We start from the raw sequence: 14,227 nt of genomic DNA, 5'->3' as shown, positions 1-14,227 counted from the left end.
ACATAAAATTAAGAAATCCATATATATATATATATATATATATATATATATATATATGGATATATATATATATATATATATATATTTCTAATTAATATATTTAATTATATATTTAAAAGTACGAATATAAAATTAAGAAATTCATACATATCTGCCGTATAATCGCTACGTTGTAAGTCTACTAAAAATAATGGCACGTAGTTGGTGAAAATTTGAATTTCCTGCTTGCCGAGGAAATTGGCAATGCTATGATTCTCTTGAATATGAAGCTATGATTCTCTTGTTCATATATATTTCTTTATATTCATTTGTTGTTAATATCTGCAGAAAAAGCCATCTGCCCTTCCGTATCCGATTTATAGAAAAGATACATCACGCTAATGATATTGTTTGAACCTATTTTCAAATTATCTCGGATGATGCGTGATAATATCTTACATCATGCTGAAAATCCCTAAGCGCGTCACTTCTCATCGAGCTCTTCTCTCCTTTTAACCGCTACTCACGCAACATTCACCGTACCAGAACGTATAATCCTTGTTGCATCTCGAGTATTTAATGCCGTTAGAACGTGAAGGAATTTATCGCCGAGACGTTGTATTGATCTTTACTTAAGCGAAACGATGTATACACGCGTGTGTTGGTAATCCCTGCTTCGCGTGATCATCGCATTTCCGAAAACCACCGGGGTGTGATCGACAAACCCGCGCGGAAAAAGCGCACAAAACACAATGAGCGCTCGTATTTTCGTTCGGAAAAAAAAAAAAAAACTTTTCGGTTTAACGCAAATCGGATTAACACGATAGTCTTCAATAATGCAGGATAGCGCGCAAATTCGGGACCAGCTGCATCCCCGTGCGGATATGCTTTTTATCCTTGTATAGCAATTTATTTTAAATACGAGAATTTATGTTTCCGTTTCACGAAATCTGATGTTTTAGTTATGATCCTGACACCATAAAATTTTTATTTCTTTTTTTTTTTAAATTTTTAATAAAATTTGTCTCTTATTGAGTGAAGATAAAATTCTTATAACACACAGAGTAATTGCATTTTATGGATTGTGCACTTGTCAAGTAATCCGTTACACCGACGTACAAGAGAAAGGTGTAACAGATCACGAAACGTGACGCTTGCGACAGCACAAAAAAGTGGAACGGCTCCCAATTATCGTACAAGACTGTCTTCGTCGTGACGTACGCTAACAATCACCCCCCTTTGCAACTAATTTCGATTATTTTATGTACCAGTGCGTTCAACGAGACTGCATTTTCAAACCGCGTTTAGCATAGAATACGGTTTCTCGATGGTACATTTTATTTTTATCACAAGTTCAAATAAAACCATTCTTAGCAAATACATAAATAAGAAAGGTGTTTAGTCTGCAGAATCTATATTTAAGACTCTCACATATGCTAGTATAATACTATAAATAACGTGGCTAATTACTGTCTCTTGCAATACGATCATAATTTCCAGACTTCATTATCACGTTATTTAACACACCTGCGAATTGCAATGTGTTGCGCAATATCTTACTTAACGTATTGAGGCACCTAAGTCAACTTAGACCTCCATACGTGTATCCTTGACGCTTAAACGAAGGCGATAAACCGTCATCAAATTCTGGAGTTAAAATTGAACTGTGATTTCTGTAGAATAGGATCTGCGGGCCACCCCATACAAATGGGGGTGCGCGATACGCTGCCACGTGTCAATCTGATGCACTTAGCGCGCAATAACTCCTTCGAACACGGATGATGTACGAGCGAATCTACATTCATACACGGGTTCGCTTATGCAATCGTGTGTGTATGTGCGCACGTGTGCTTGTGGCGTGCCACCCCTATACAATCTCATCGGCGAGCCATGCCATACTGGCGCCCAAGTACTTCCAAGTTATTACGCCTTTGACATCAAGTACGTACTCGTGTGGTACGCGCTATTTCGATTCCAAGTTTCATAATGTCGGGGCACTCTGCGTTAGCAACGCCACTTCCAATTCCACCTCGATTGGTGGATGCCCCTGCTTGCCCCTGCTATAATCCATCGGTTTGAAACTGCAACTTTAATACCAGCGAAAACCGCCTTTGCGGTTCTGGGGAACCAGATAAATTGAAATAATAATATAGAAATCTCGCTATATAATTCGCTTCACTCGCATGCTCGTAGTAAAATTTAACACTTGTGAAGTTTCTCATTGAAATTACCTCTTTCTACTACGATCGCATGTTGAATTTATTCGTATCGTTATATCTTTTTTATCTCTCATTTTTTTTTGTACATAATTTGTATAATTAATAATTACACAATTTAGTAGGAAATTGCAATTTATATATAAATTTCTCTTTTTAAATTAGAAATTTTACTGCAACGCTTAGTGAGTTTATTGCTTTTACGTGTAAAAATGAAATATATTTAATTTAATTACATAACTTTGGTATTAATAATTTATATATATATATATATATATATAAATACGTGCGCACATATATGACGTACATTTTATGATTAAAAATCTGTATAGAACAAAAAATTCTACACTAGAATAAAATTCTTAAAGAAATTCTTGCAGAATTCAATTGCACCTGCAGTTCTACATATTAAAAGATATCACTGCGACGAATGGCAATTGCCCAATGAGACAGCTTCCTCGGAGATTTGAGTGTTTTTTTTTTACAATTCACGATGTGCACGTGCGAGATATTATCTTTTTTCTCTCGGCTTTTTGCCGATTCGTATCTGCTATCGATTTTTCGCATCTCTCCTCGCGTTGGAAATATTCTCGCATCGGCAGACTCGTTTTCAGCGCAATCAAATTGTTCGAGACGTTCAGATAATGAGAAATAACTTCGATGAGGCATTAAAACACGTTTATGAAAATCGCACGCTAAAATTATGCACGCGGTACTATCATAAAAAAAATATATAAAACGAGCACGAAGTATAGGATAGCGAATTTATCGTCGAAATACTTTGGAAAATAATTTCAAACGTTCGAACCGGCACACACGTGGCATTTTGTTATTTATATGATGCGTATATTATTACGCATTATATATTACACCGTCGACGAGTTCTTCTCCCGTTGCTCTTTCTTCTCACTCAGCATTTTTGCTATAAAAACACAATACGACCCGCAGGCCCGAGAGCCCCTTGGAAATTTAAATAAACGCAAAAACCCACGTCGCTAATGCAAAGTTTAAGGAATTTTAATAAAACGTCGCCGGAGTTGCCGTACGTACGACTTAAGGGGCGCTCTAAAAAGTGTAACGTCGCGCGATTGTAATATCTTTGACAAATATTTATCCGTGTCACGTGGTGCTGATGGCGATGGTCCGCGGCGAAATACACGCGTCGCGCGATAGAACGAAAAGGGAATATTTTACGAGATGTCGCGACAGCAACGGTGTCGGCGCCTGTAATTTCTCGTTCCGACGGGGCGTGCATTTTTTCATGCCGTTACATCTCTTCCGGTGAACACGCTAAATAAAGTACGAGGCTCGTCCTCTGACAATCGGGCGGCCCCTGTACCTGTCTTGTCTCGTTCGAGAAATGTGTATCGGTGGAGGAGATACAAAGCGCGAAAGTCACGGCGTTCCGCCGTTAGCGAAACAAAGACGGTGTCTTTGGTCTCCCGAAGTGAAGCAAATCTGGATTAATGGAAGCAGTGTGAAATTTGACTAATCCAGAAGAACGAAAATATCTCATCTTAATTAGATGCAAATGCAACCGCGCGAAACAAGATTCGAATTTCGGGAATTTTTCCCTTTGGATTTAAACATCGGATTTAATCTGTTTGAACGAGATAATCTTGGAAACGGAAGGGAAACGCAAATATCTTTAAACAACTAAATGAAATATTTTGCCCTCTGGGCAAATTCGCACTGTTCGCCGATTTTCGCATAAACGGGCGAACATCTCGAACTAACGGTATTTTCGTTATAAATAACGCGCGCATAATACTCGAACTTCCCAGTTAATTAAGCTCTCTATTAACATGATATTACGCCGTAAACAAAGGCAATTTCCGCGGAATCCGCGCGAAATGGTTCGAAATTTTATTGCTCCTCGTCCTTCGTAATCGCTTATAATCCATAGGTATGTCTAATTACCGTTCGATGCGAACTTGTTAAGCTGTTAATTTGATGCAACATCGTCATCGGTAGCGAGCATTTTTCATAGCGGTTTTATCGTGCAAGCTCCTGTTACGAAAGTTTCCTGCGCATTTAAAAATGGATAATATCCCTAATAGTAGAGATACGAGAGAGAGAGAGAGAGAGAGAGAGAGAGAGAGAGAGAGAGAAGGAGACAGCTCGCAATAACAATAGAAATCATCATCTATTCACGTCAATTTCGATGAATCGGATTAATATTCCGTTTGATTGACGGCTTCATTATCTTCCACGGTAATTGCTGCATGGCGTCTTTGATAAACAATCTTTTTAACGATGTAGTAAGAAGACGCATTTTAAATATCGGGAACGAGAAAGAAGATAAGGAGAGATCTTTTTCGATTAATGTATCCGTTGTCAAAGTAAATTGGAGCCTCGGAGGAGACCTACGGCGTTTAAATACTAATTAGAATATAAAGAATATCGCTACCGCATGCAGCTGCGTTCACCGTATAATACAATATATATTCCCTACGAAACTACCAATACTTTGCCGCAATTACTGTAATTGCCTTATATCGAAACGCTGCACGTTGGGTCGATCGAATCGACAAGCATTCCAATTAAGCATTCCGCTGGCCGACGACGATTGCACATCCCAAATCTCTACCGTCGTGTTCTTGCTCGGAATACAGTTTATTATTTTCGAAAACCAAAGAAAAAGAGTCGTTCAGTTTAACTCTTGATTCTCCGATTATAATCTTAATTAAACGGTAGGTTGCTGTGTATTAGAGTCGTGAGACTACTACTCGAGCAGCGCGTGGGGAAAGCAAAATAAAACAAGGAGGAACGAAAATTTATGCACGCCAGAAAATCGATTTTAACCGCGGTAATGAAGAATTTAGTATGCGCATTTGTATTCTTAATTTTTGCTCTATTTCTTCGCGTAGTTCTAGGGAGAATTCATAGTCACGCCATCGCCGAACTATACCTCGCTAGTCACGCACAAAGTCGGCTCGATCCTAATAGAAACCAAATGCGCGATAATTCGAGGAAGAATACCGGTAATACCTGACAATACTCTTCATTCTTTTCGCCGCCGGAGATATCTGTTTTTGACAGCTACACAGTGGTGGCCCGGCCATAAGAAGTGGAATTTTGCCAGCCGCTTTCGAGGACGCTGCGAAAACGCCGAATCTCAGGAACGAATCTACGTGAAATAGTCCGATATAAAATCCGCTAAAAAATAATTTAACGCGAAATTTTGCGAGAGAATATTCGCGACAAAAACATAGGCGCATCGCGTTTTCGTCAACGCTCTTCTCGGCGCTCTTTGCCGTGTCCTGCATCTTTCTAAAAATTTGTAGGTTTCTAATCGCGAAACGCGTCACAGCATCCGCTCCTGGCAGAAACGTCTATTTCATCCTGCAGTCAATGGCAGAGTCGCGCCACGACGCTGCGTCGCGCTCACAACATATCCTCTTCCCCTCTCCCTCCGCATCTGCGTTTTCCTTTTTACCGCGGTACCGCATTAAGCCCGCCTAATGTCACCTCGAAGAAGCGGACGGTAGGGGCGGGGAAAGGTGGGAAGTATAAAAAACGAGCAGACCCGATAGATCGATCCGGCGGAAATTTCTCAGGGGAACAACGCCCGTGAGCGCGGTGCCGCAGGCCGTTCAAGCGCTATCCTACATCCATCACGCGGAATTTGCACATTGGTGCCGGACAACTAGATTTACTGGCGAAATACCCACCGGCGGAGAGGGCGGGCCGTAATCACGAAGGAATCCACGCAATTTATAAGGCGTATATAAATTGAAAATTATTTACAGAAAGAATTAATTTCGGTGTATAAATATACCTTAAATGATTTTCAATATATGTATATATATATATATATATATATTTTAATGAATATTTATACCATCTTTGATATTAATGTAATTCCTTAACCCATGCTCCATATTGTCAAAGCCCGAGTATTAGTCAACCGAGCAAAAATTGTCACAGTAGATTAAATTTCTGAGGTAAAAGCGTACTTTCGTTCTCTCAATTAAAGTGCAAAAATAGCCACGTCGCAATAATCAACAATATCGATAAAGTATTAAAGCACAACCGACCCGATAGACGTTCGTATAGACGTGAAATTGCAACGTAAATAATTAATCGTCACTATTTATCAACGCAGTAATGCATAGTGGACACATAAATTCGTAACGTATTATTAATCTCTTACGCGATGAAAATTTGTGCTTTTACGGACGATCGATACGAACGCGCGGCGAGCGTTTTATCAATCCCGCGAAATTAACAATTTAATTCGTGACACGTATCCATTTTCAATGGGAATTATTATCACGATCCTGGATCGACTTTTTTTTTCGCAGATACGATTCGATAAGATCGGCCGCGATTATTCGCGACCTGTCAGAAAGGCGTTTCGACTGCTCTATCAATCTCCGCCGCGTTTTTCAGTCACGAGCTCTCGCGCCCGCGGATTTTCTCGGGTCCGCGTTACTGCGTTACTTCTTGCATGCAGAAGGGGAATAGATTGACTGAAATTGACACCTACACTCTCCCCCGTCAATGCGAATTGACGACGACCGAATTGGATAATCGGTGGAAATGCCACGGTCGTACCTACGATGAATATCGCGCGTTGGCACATCCTCATCCCCGCGTTTCACTTTCGTCCTCGCATTCTTTATTTTTAATTTCCCGATAATATATCTTCCGTCGGGTCTCTTTTTAATGCGTGTCATGTTACTCGATGTCACGACGACGAACTTTTTATTCCCGTAGCAATACCCAGAATCTTTTTTTTTTTTCTGGATATCGTACTGTCGATTTTGATGTGAACTTTTTCGTTGTATTATGAGACTAACAAAAAATGTAGAAATTTGCGAAATTATTTAATACGTGCTATTTGCCAAAAGTTAAATATTACATCGGATTTTGCAGAAAAAATTCATACGAATTTGCGGTGTCGTGGTCGACCCGTCGGTCAGTAATATTCGTTAGAAATCCTTCACGGGCACACCGCTATCTGGATTGGATGATGTATGATGTAATTAATGGTTATTTCGCGCCTAATTGCTCGGGCGATTATGACTTTTCCGCGTGTATATCGTCGTAACGTTGCAGTGCCACAGCGAATATGAGAAGAAAGTTTTAAATATCACCGTTTTAAATAAATCGCAGAATAAGTCTGCTCATTGATGTGACATATTTTAATTTTCAAATGTCTTGGAAAAATGCATGAAAATTGTATGATATATTGCATAAAATAAAATGAGTTTAATTGAATAAATCATTTGGCAATCATTTACATATATAAATCATATTTATTCATGATTTCGCAAGAACCCGTTATTGGCCGGGTAGTTGAAAACGCTAGTGAACGTGTAATTTTGTCATATTTAAAACTTAGAAATTAATTGCTTTTATCATTAATAAACGTTATTACTTATGATATAATGTCTGATCAAATCATTTTACGGGCAACAGTATCTGTTTAAAAGAAACAGAAGATTGAAAATATTTTATTTGAAAAAATATGAGAAGATATAAACAATTTGTCTGGAAGTATTTCAGAGAAATACTTCTTTCAAGCATGTTGACTTCCAGTACAAAAAAAGCATATACTGAAGATGACTGTTTTTCTTACAGGTTTACGATACGACGAGTCTGACGAAGATTTCGATGATCCTTCGGGCTTTGATTTCACGCCGAACTACTTCTTTGATAGTACGTAATATTTATAATTATTTTGAGATAATATTCGTAAATATATATATACGGAATATAGAGCTTTAATTCCCGATGTGTGTTTGTTCCTCTTAATTGCATTATTGCCTTTTTTTCCTGCAATTAAAAACAAATAAATATCTATTTGAATTGTGAAAAAGAGAAAAATAATCGCAATAAAATAGAAAAGGCATATAGCGGTTGGAGAAGACAACATTTCACGTGTGCCTGATATTGTTCCAATATCATATTACTAATTCTCATCAATACGCGTACATTCAGCCACATTTCCCATCGCACGCTTCACGCTAAGTACACCGCGATGAAATATCGATTTTACTCGTCTGATATAATTGCAGTATTTAATGGAAATGCGAAATGAGTGCGCGCGGTATATTTTGATGTTAACTGCGCGTTGAAAATACGGACTTCGGAGGGGATTACGGACGCGGCCACATCAAATCAGGCGCGAGAGCGCAACCCGTTATTTTCATTAGCGCGTCCACACTTCTCTACTCCGAATTCTGCACACGGATTCGTAGACGTGCGAATTTGCGTGTGCCTCTGACAGGTAGATCATAGAGGCGTGCGCAAATATCGCGCACGCATCATACACGCAACCGGAAATGCAACGTGCATCCACGATTGCATCGCGCGCCGTCAGCCTTGCGTCCCGCTTACATGCGGTTTGTCTGAATGTAACTTCCGTCAGTCTATGCCTACAGGGACATTTGGTATTGTTTATAGTACACCAATTACATGCATTCCGTCCGAGCGAGTCTTTTGCTTAACGGTTTTCATATGCAACCGTCTATATGATCAGTAATCATTCGATATTATTCAAGAATTAATTAATACTAACGCGACATTCAGATTTTATTAAATATTTTGTTATATCATCATTACGCACTCGAATATTTTCACAATGATCTTTCACAATAAAGCTCGTTATATCGCACAAATGCGTGATTTCTCGATGCATTTATCAGAGCAACGTAAATATAAATATAAATATTTTGGAGTTACACGTGAAATTTAACGCTAGAATTAATTTCCGAATCAAAGGTTTAATCCTATAAAGTTTTATGCAATTACATCAAAATTTATACAAATGTGTAATGAAAAAAATATTATTTTGTAAACAAAAAATAATTTTGGACTAATTTCTTAGAAATCAGTTATTCGAGTGAGGGAGATTCAAAAGGGGCAAGAATTTCTTTTTACGGGCAAAATACTTTATCTCTAAAATATGCATATCTCTCTTCTTTTTTAAATAGTAATAATCACGGTTTCAAATATCCATATTATCGGTGCATTAAGTCAGCAGTGGCGCGCATCAGGCGCGTATTCTGCAGATTATCGCGCGGCTTTACGGTAAGCAACTTCCGCTCTTCCGCGCGTTCTAGGATGATCAACAATCTCCCGTAAACCAGTTCAACCGGGAGATACGCCGGTCATATGTGCGACACGGGTGTATGTGTGCGCGACCGCGGTAATAATGTCTCGCGAGTAATGACTCGCTTATTCGTGTGTGGGCGTGCAACCCGTCATTCTCGTTGCGCAACAATGTGAGCTCTGCATCTATCGCGAAACGATACCGCGCCCGTAGGTCATGCCTTCGCTCTAACATGTATCGCTGTTTGGCCATCATCGATGATTGCATTTAAGGGAATCCGCATGCACAACTGGACCCGCATTAATGTGATTTGCACGCGCGTTAGGCGAGACTTTTGTCGAAAATTCACGCCGCTCGATCGAGCCAACGCGATTGAAAGCCTCAAAAATTCAAACTGGATAATTCGTGAAAACGTGAATAATAATCGTTAGAGGAAAGAACGAAAAAAAGTATCTCGGGGTAATTGAAAATAAAATTTGAAATGTAAATATTCTCCTAATTATGAGCTGTGAAATTAAAAAGCGAAAAATTTTTCTGCTTGGACTAGAGGAAGGAAACTAAGATTTCTTGCTTCCTGTTAGTTCCTCTTCCGGTTTAACTTCCGGAAAAGTAAACATAGAATAGACAAACCGATGCCGATACGTAACGTCACCAACGTATTCCTATGATCATGCGCCGAAGGAATTTGCAGAAGATGAACGCACACGTTATAGTCGCAATCGTCACCGAATGCATCTGAAAAACTTGTTTACTCACGAGCGTTTTTTTTTTTTCTCGATCGCGCTCTACGCGGGAACTACTCGGTGTGTGCAAACGGAGTTAAACAAAACGACAGTGAAAAAGCTGTTCCCGTTGTATGTATATTTTCCTGCCTTTTTACTAACTAATATTTAACAAAATTCTCGTTAAATATTTTCATGCGTTTCGCGCGCACGCGACGCGCGTTTTATAAATATTTATAGAACCCCAAACAATCATGCATCAAACGCCGAATATGCATCCGAATAAGCAAAAATTTTACACGGGGAACGGCCGAGCGGAATCGCGGCTTGAAAAATTCGCGCGGTTTCCCGAAATAAAGGCGACTTTGGTGCAATTTCCTTAATGCACATATAAGCGCTATCGCGATTCTTATCGTGAGATATATAGCTACAGAGTAGCTGTATGGTGTTACGTTCATCGCACCATTAATCGATATATGTAACTATAGCATTAAGCCGGCGAGAGAAAGAATAGCAGTGGTGTTCCAGTGGAAAGCACTTACCAGAAAATATTGTTCTAATTAGCCGATTGCGATTACTAATGCGTTTGAAAAAGTTACAGATTTCCTCGGGAAGAGAGAGAAAGAGTCGATCGATATAAAACTCGAATTAAATCCGGCTTCTGTAGACGGTAATATAACATAGAACGCCGTTGTCAGAACCTTTTAAAAAGCCAGCACGCTGACATTCTGTTTGCAATATTAATCGGCCTATAAAAAGTACAACTAGAAATGCATAAAGATTGAAAATGACTTCTTGTATATGAAAATTATTTTAATTACGTGACGTTAGATCTTTTTTACATTCGTCGCAAAATCCATATTTGTGTTTTTTATTTAACATTTAATTAGATCCAAGGTATCGTTATAGACGTTGTATCGCAAATTGGTGTTGGTGAAAAGAATATGCCGAGGTAACATGGATCTTGACTTGAAGGAGGCAAAATTCAGAATTGTACCGGTTTAAGTCGCTTTGGGACTCGTTATTCATCATCTCTCATTATCCTGTGTATATCATTGAATTTGGCACACGCGTTGTTAGCGACGGGTATCTCCATGCATGCATATTTTTGTGGGGTCGTAAAAACGCGCGACGAAGAAAGGTGGCCGATCGATCGGCGTGATTAACGGCGTTATCGCGTGGAATTCGTAACAAGGTGATTCCGAGATCCGGCTTACTGGTAGGTGGGCGAGACGGCACGTGTAGTGCGGCCAACGGAATAAAATCTGTTGTGCCGATGAACATCGTGTTTCATGGCCTTTCAAAGTAGCGCAGCGGGTAAAGGTCGTGATGTTAATGCTAAGCTCGCACCGATATGAAATAATGCAGACGCATTATTATAAATAATTTATAGCTCCCGCGGTGACATTAATATAAAAAGTGCTCTATTATTATTTTGAGGAAAAACGCGTTTAAAAATTGTATTAAATATACGGATATATTTTGTTATACAATAGATTAAATATATAAGCACGTGTCTGATATTAAACGCAACTGCGTTAGATTAAAAATACCTGTGTTTTATTAAATAAATTGTTAATCCCAAAAAATAAAAATAGGCAGCGAACTGCGAAATACGTTTTTAGTTATGCAGTTTATTCATATCGAATATTTGTATGAGAAAAAAAAATAGATCGCCGAGGTCTTTTAACATACGCTGTAGTGACGTGTGTGATAGAAGTTACATAGATATAATGCGTCAGAGCATTGATAGTTTCATAGTTTAATGTCATTACGGATTTTTCTGAACGCTCTTATCCCTTCTGCTGGCCGTTCTTTCAGGAAAGAAAGCTTTTCTCTATCCTGAAATTTCGCTTGATGTTGCGCGCTGCGTGATTAAAGCGCGACCGAAAATTAAATTTTTCTGGGAAAATTAACAGGTCGCGCAAGAGAATTAATTGGCGACTACTCGCGACCTCTGCTATTTTTAAAGAGTTGCTCTCTCGCGCGGCATATTTTGCAAGCTAGCGAGATGGACGCGCGCCATCCGTATACGCCACGGTCGTCGCGCGTGTACGGCAAATTAATACATTAATGAATTGATAAATTGATAGATAAATTTGGTGAATTTCGCGCGGAATAATTTATCGGGAAAATTTATTAAAAGGAGATTCTTAATGAATTTTATTTTTCAATATTCCACGAATATATGTTAATATTAATTATTTTTTTCGAAATATAGAACTGCCGTATAAATGTCGGATCATTAAGTACCTTATCAAGATATCACATGTAGAGAAATAAAAAAAAATAAATAAATATATATACATATATATACATGTGTGTGTGTGTGTGTGTGTGTGTGTGTGTGTGTGTATGTGTGTATATTCGTGCATTAAGAGATGTGTTTAGATTTGTGTTGTACTAAAATTAAACTTCCGACTTGGGCGAATCACAAAGCCTGGGCACGGGGAAGGAGATAAATTTGTGGGCCGCGTGCATAGCCGCATGCGATCCTTTACATGTATCTCATATATCAAATCCCACAGAGGCACTCATGCAGAATGCCGCTCGCAACGAATAGTTTCAGTAGTATGCCTATTTGCAAGTCGCGACACGCTCAAGTCGCCGTAAGTCGTCAATCTCGAAGCTTTGACTACATTACGTGCGTGTGTTCGATCGACCGACGTAAGAGCGGAGATCCGACCGCGCGCGATCCAGAGGCAAATCGTTGCCTGCACAGAATTAAAAACATCCCGACAGGTTTTCGTGAAAGCCTCGTGTGCGTTCCTTCTCAGCGCAATTAAGATGAAGGTATAAGAACGGGATGACGTGCGAGAGGGAAAAGAAAAAAAAAAAAGTACTCCGCCTCACACAACAAAAGTGGCGAATTGGAAGGCAACGAAATATCGATCACTCGCAAAGGTTGACTGCGGGATCGAGCGCGCGGCTCCAAGGTCGGCGCACGAGAGCCGCAAAGTTTATCAGATCACTTTCACCATTGAGAGGATTTTAACGGTGCGCGGCTGCCAAAAGCACGAGAAAGACGATAATCGGTCCCGATCCGCCGCCGCTGTGCCGCCGGTAATAATTCGTAATCCGGGGACTGTGGAACCAACCGCTGACACCGAATGGGACGGCAATTTACAGTATAATCGTTGATTGCGCGACTCGATGAATCGTTATTCAAATCCGCGTGACGCGATGCCGTGGGAGGCCAGCGGACTGGAAATGGGCCCGGGGGACCGGGAGAGCGAGCGGGTGCCTATGGATGCCAATTTCCCGATCATTTCACGAGCTGTTTATTATTTTACCGTCACGAATAATTTGGAATTTAATACGGATAGCGGATGGCCGGAGTATCACCCGTCGACGCGAAATCTCCTATTATTTCCGTGTGGGAGGAGGAAGGAAATGTGTAACTTTCATGAAAAAAATCTTTTCTCTGAAGAAAATTATTGCGAGATCTCTCGAGATTTGATTAATTTCGACGTAGAGCTTATATACACATGCCTCTATTTGTCATTTTTTTTTTATACTTAGATTAATTTCTATAATTAAGTCAGTAATTCTGATATTTTCTTGATATATGCGGATATTTAACATAATTATGCTGAGATAACCGTGAAATAAATTATATTATATTTATGCTAAGATATACGTCATAATACGTTTCACCTAATTTTCAGACCAGTTGGCCTTCTGCCAAACTTTCAATACCGGTTCAATAATGAGCTCTCATTTTTATAATTTATAACTTGATCGTATTTATAACTTGATCTGTAGACTATTTATGTTTCTATTGTTGATTTAAAAGCTGATAATTTTTAATTTTTCTTTTATTTTACCAATAAGATATTGTTATCATATCTACGTAATTTCGAATAAAATAAATTAAAGTTTGGAGCTCATTACGATCGTGACAGACGATAGTTGTTTCCATGAAATTTGGGTCTCTATTACAAAAATTAACGGTCATGTTAATTTTATTTTGCACAATATCGACAGCATCGATTTAATTTCAAATTTGCTTACATTACAATACATTATTATTAGAAGTTTTATTAAAGTTTTATTCCGGTGAAAATATCATTGGAATTTGCATTTTTATACATTTTTATTCTATATTACTTAATGTGGCGATCCGCCACTCGTATGATAAAACTGTTACTTGTTGCTCGTAAAATTTGTGGAATTGATATAGCATTTCCTTTCGCTGATTTAGCGTATTTGATAAATCGCGCGCCTCGTATTCGGCTTGTATCGAA

The 14,227-nt window shown here is 39.0% G+C and overlaps 1 protein-coding gene across 2 annotated transcripts in view; it reads left to right on the top strand.

The window, feature by feature from the left end:
* The window catches only part of LOC105432574 (virus-induced RNA 1), a 28,866-nt gene that overhangs the window by 8,323 nt on the left and 6,316 nt on the right, over positions 1-14,227 (top strand). The window contains exon 2 of one of the 2 annotated variants that reach the window (XM_089070615.1): positions 7,785-7,862. The exons of the other annotated variant lie outside the window; for it this stretch is intronic. Coding sequence (XP_088926741.1) covers positions 7,785-7,862 — 78 coding nt within the window. The remainder of the gene's footprint in view (positions 1-7,784; positions 7,863-14,227) is intronic. 2 annotated transcript variants of the gene reach the window in all.

The sequence above is a fragment of the Pogonomyrmex barbatus genome, unplaced genomic scaffold (assembly GCF_055798465.1).
Source record: "Pogonomyrmex barbatus isolate J1 unplaced genomic scaffold, ASM5579846v1 scaffold10, whole genome shotgun sequence".
Lineage (NCBI taxonomy): Eukaryota > Metazoa > Arthropoda > Insecta > Hymenoptera > Formicidae > Pogonomyrmex > Pogonomyrmex barbatus.
This window is presented reverse-complemented; position numbering and strand designations above follow the sequence as displayed.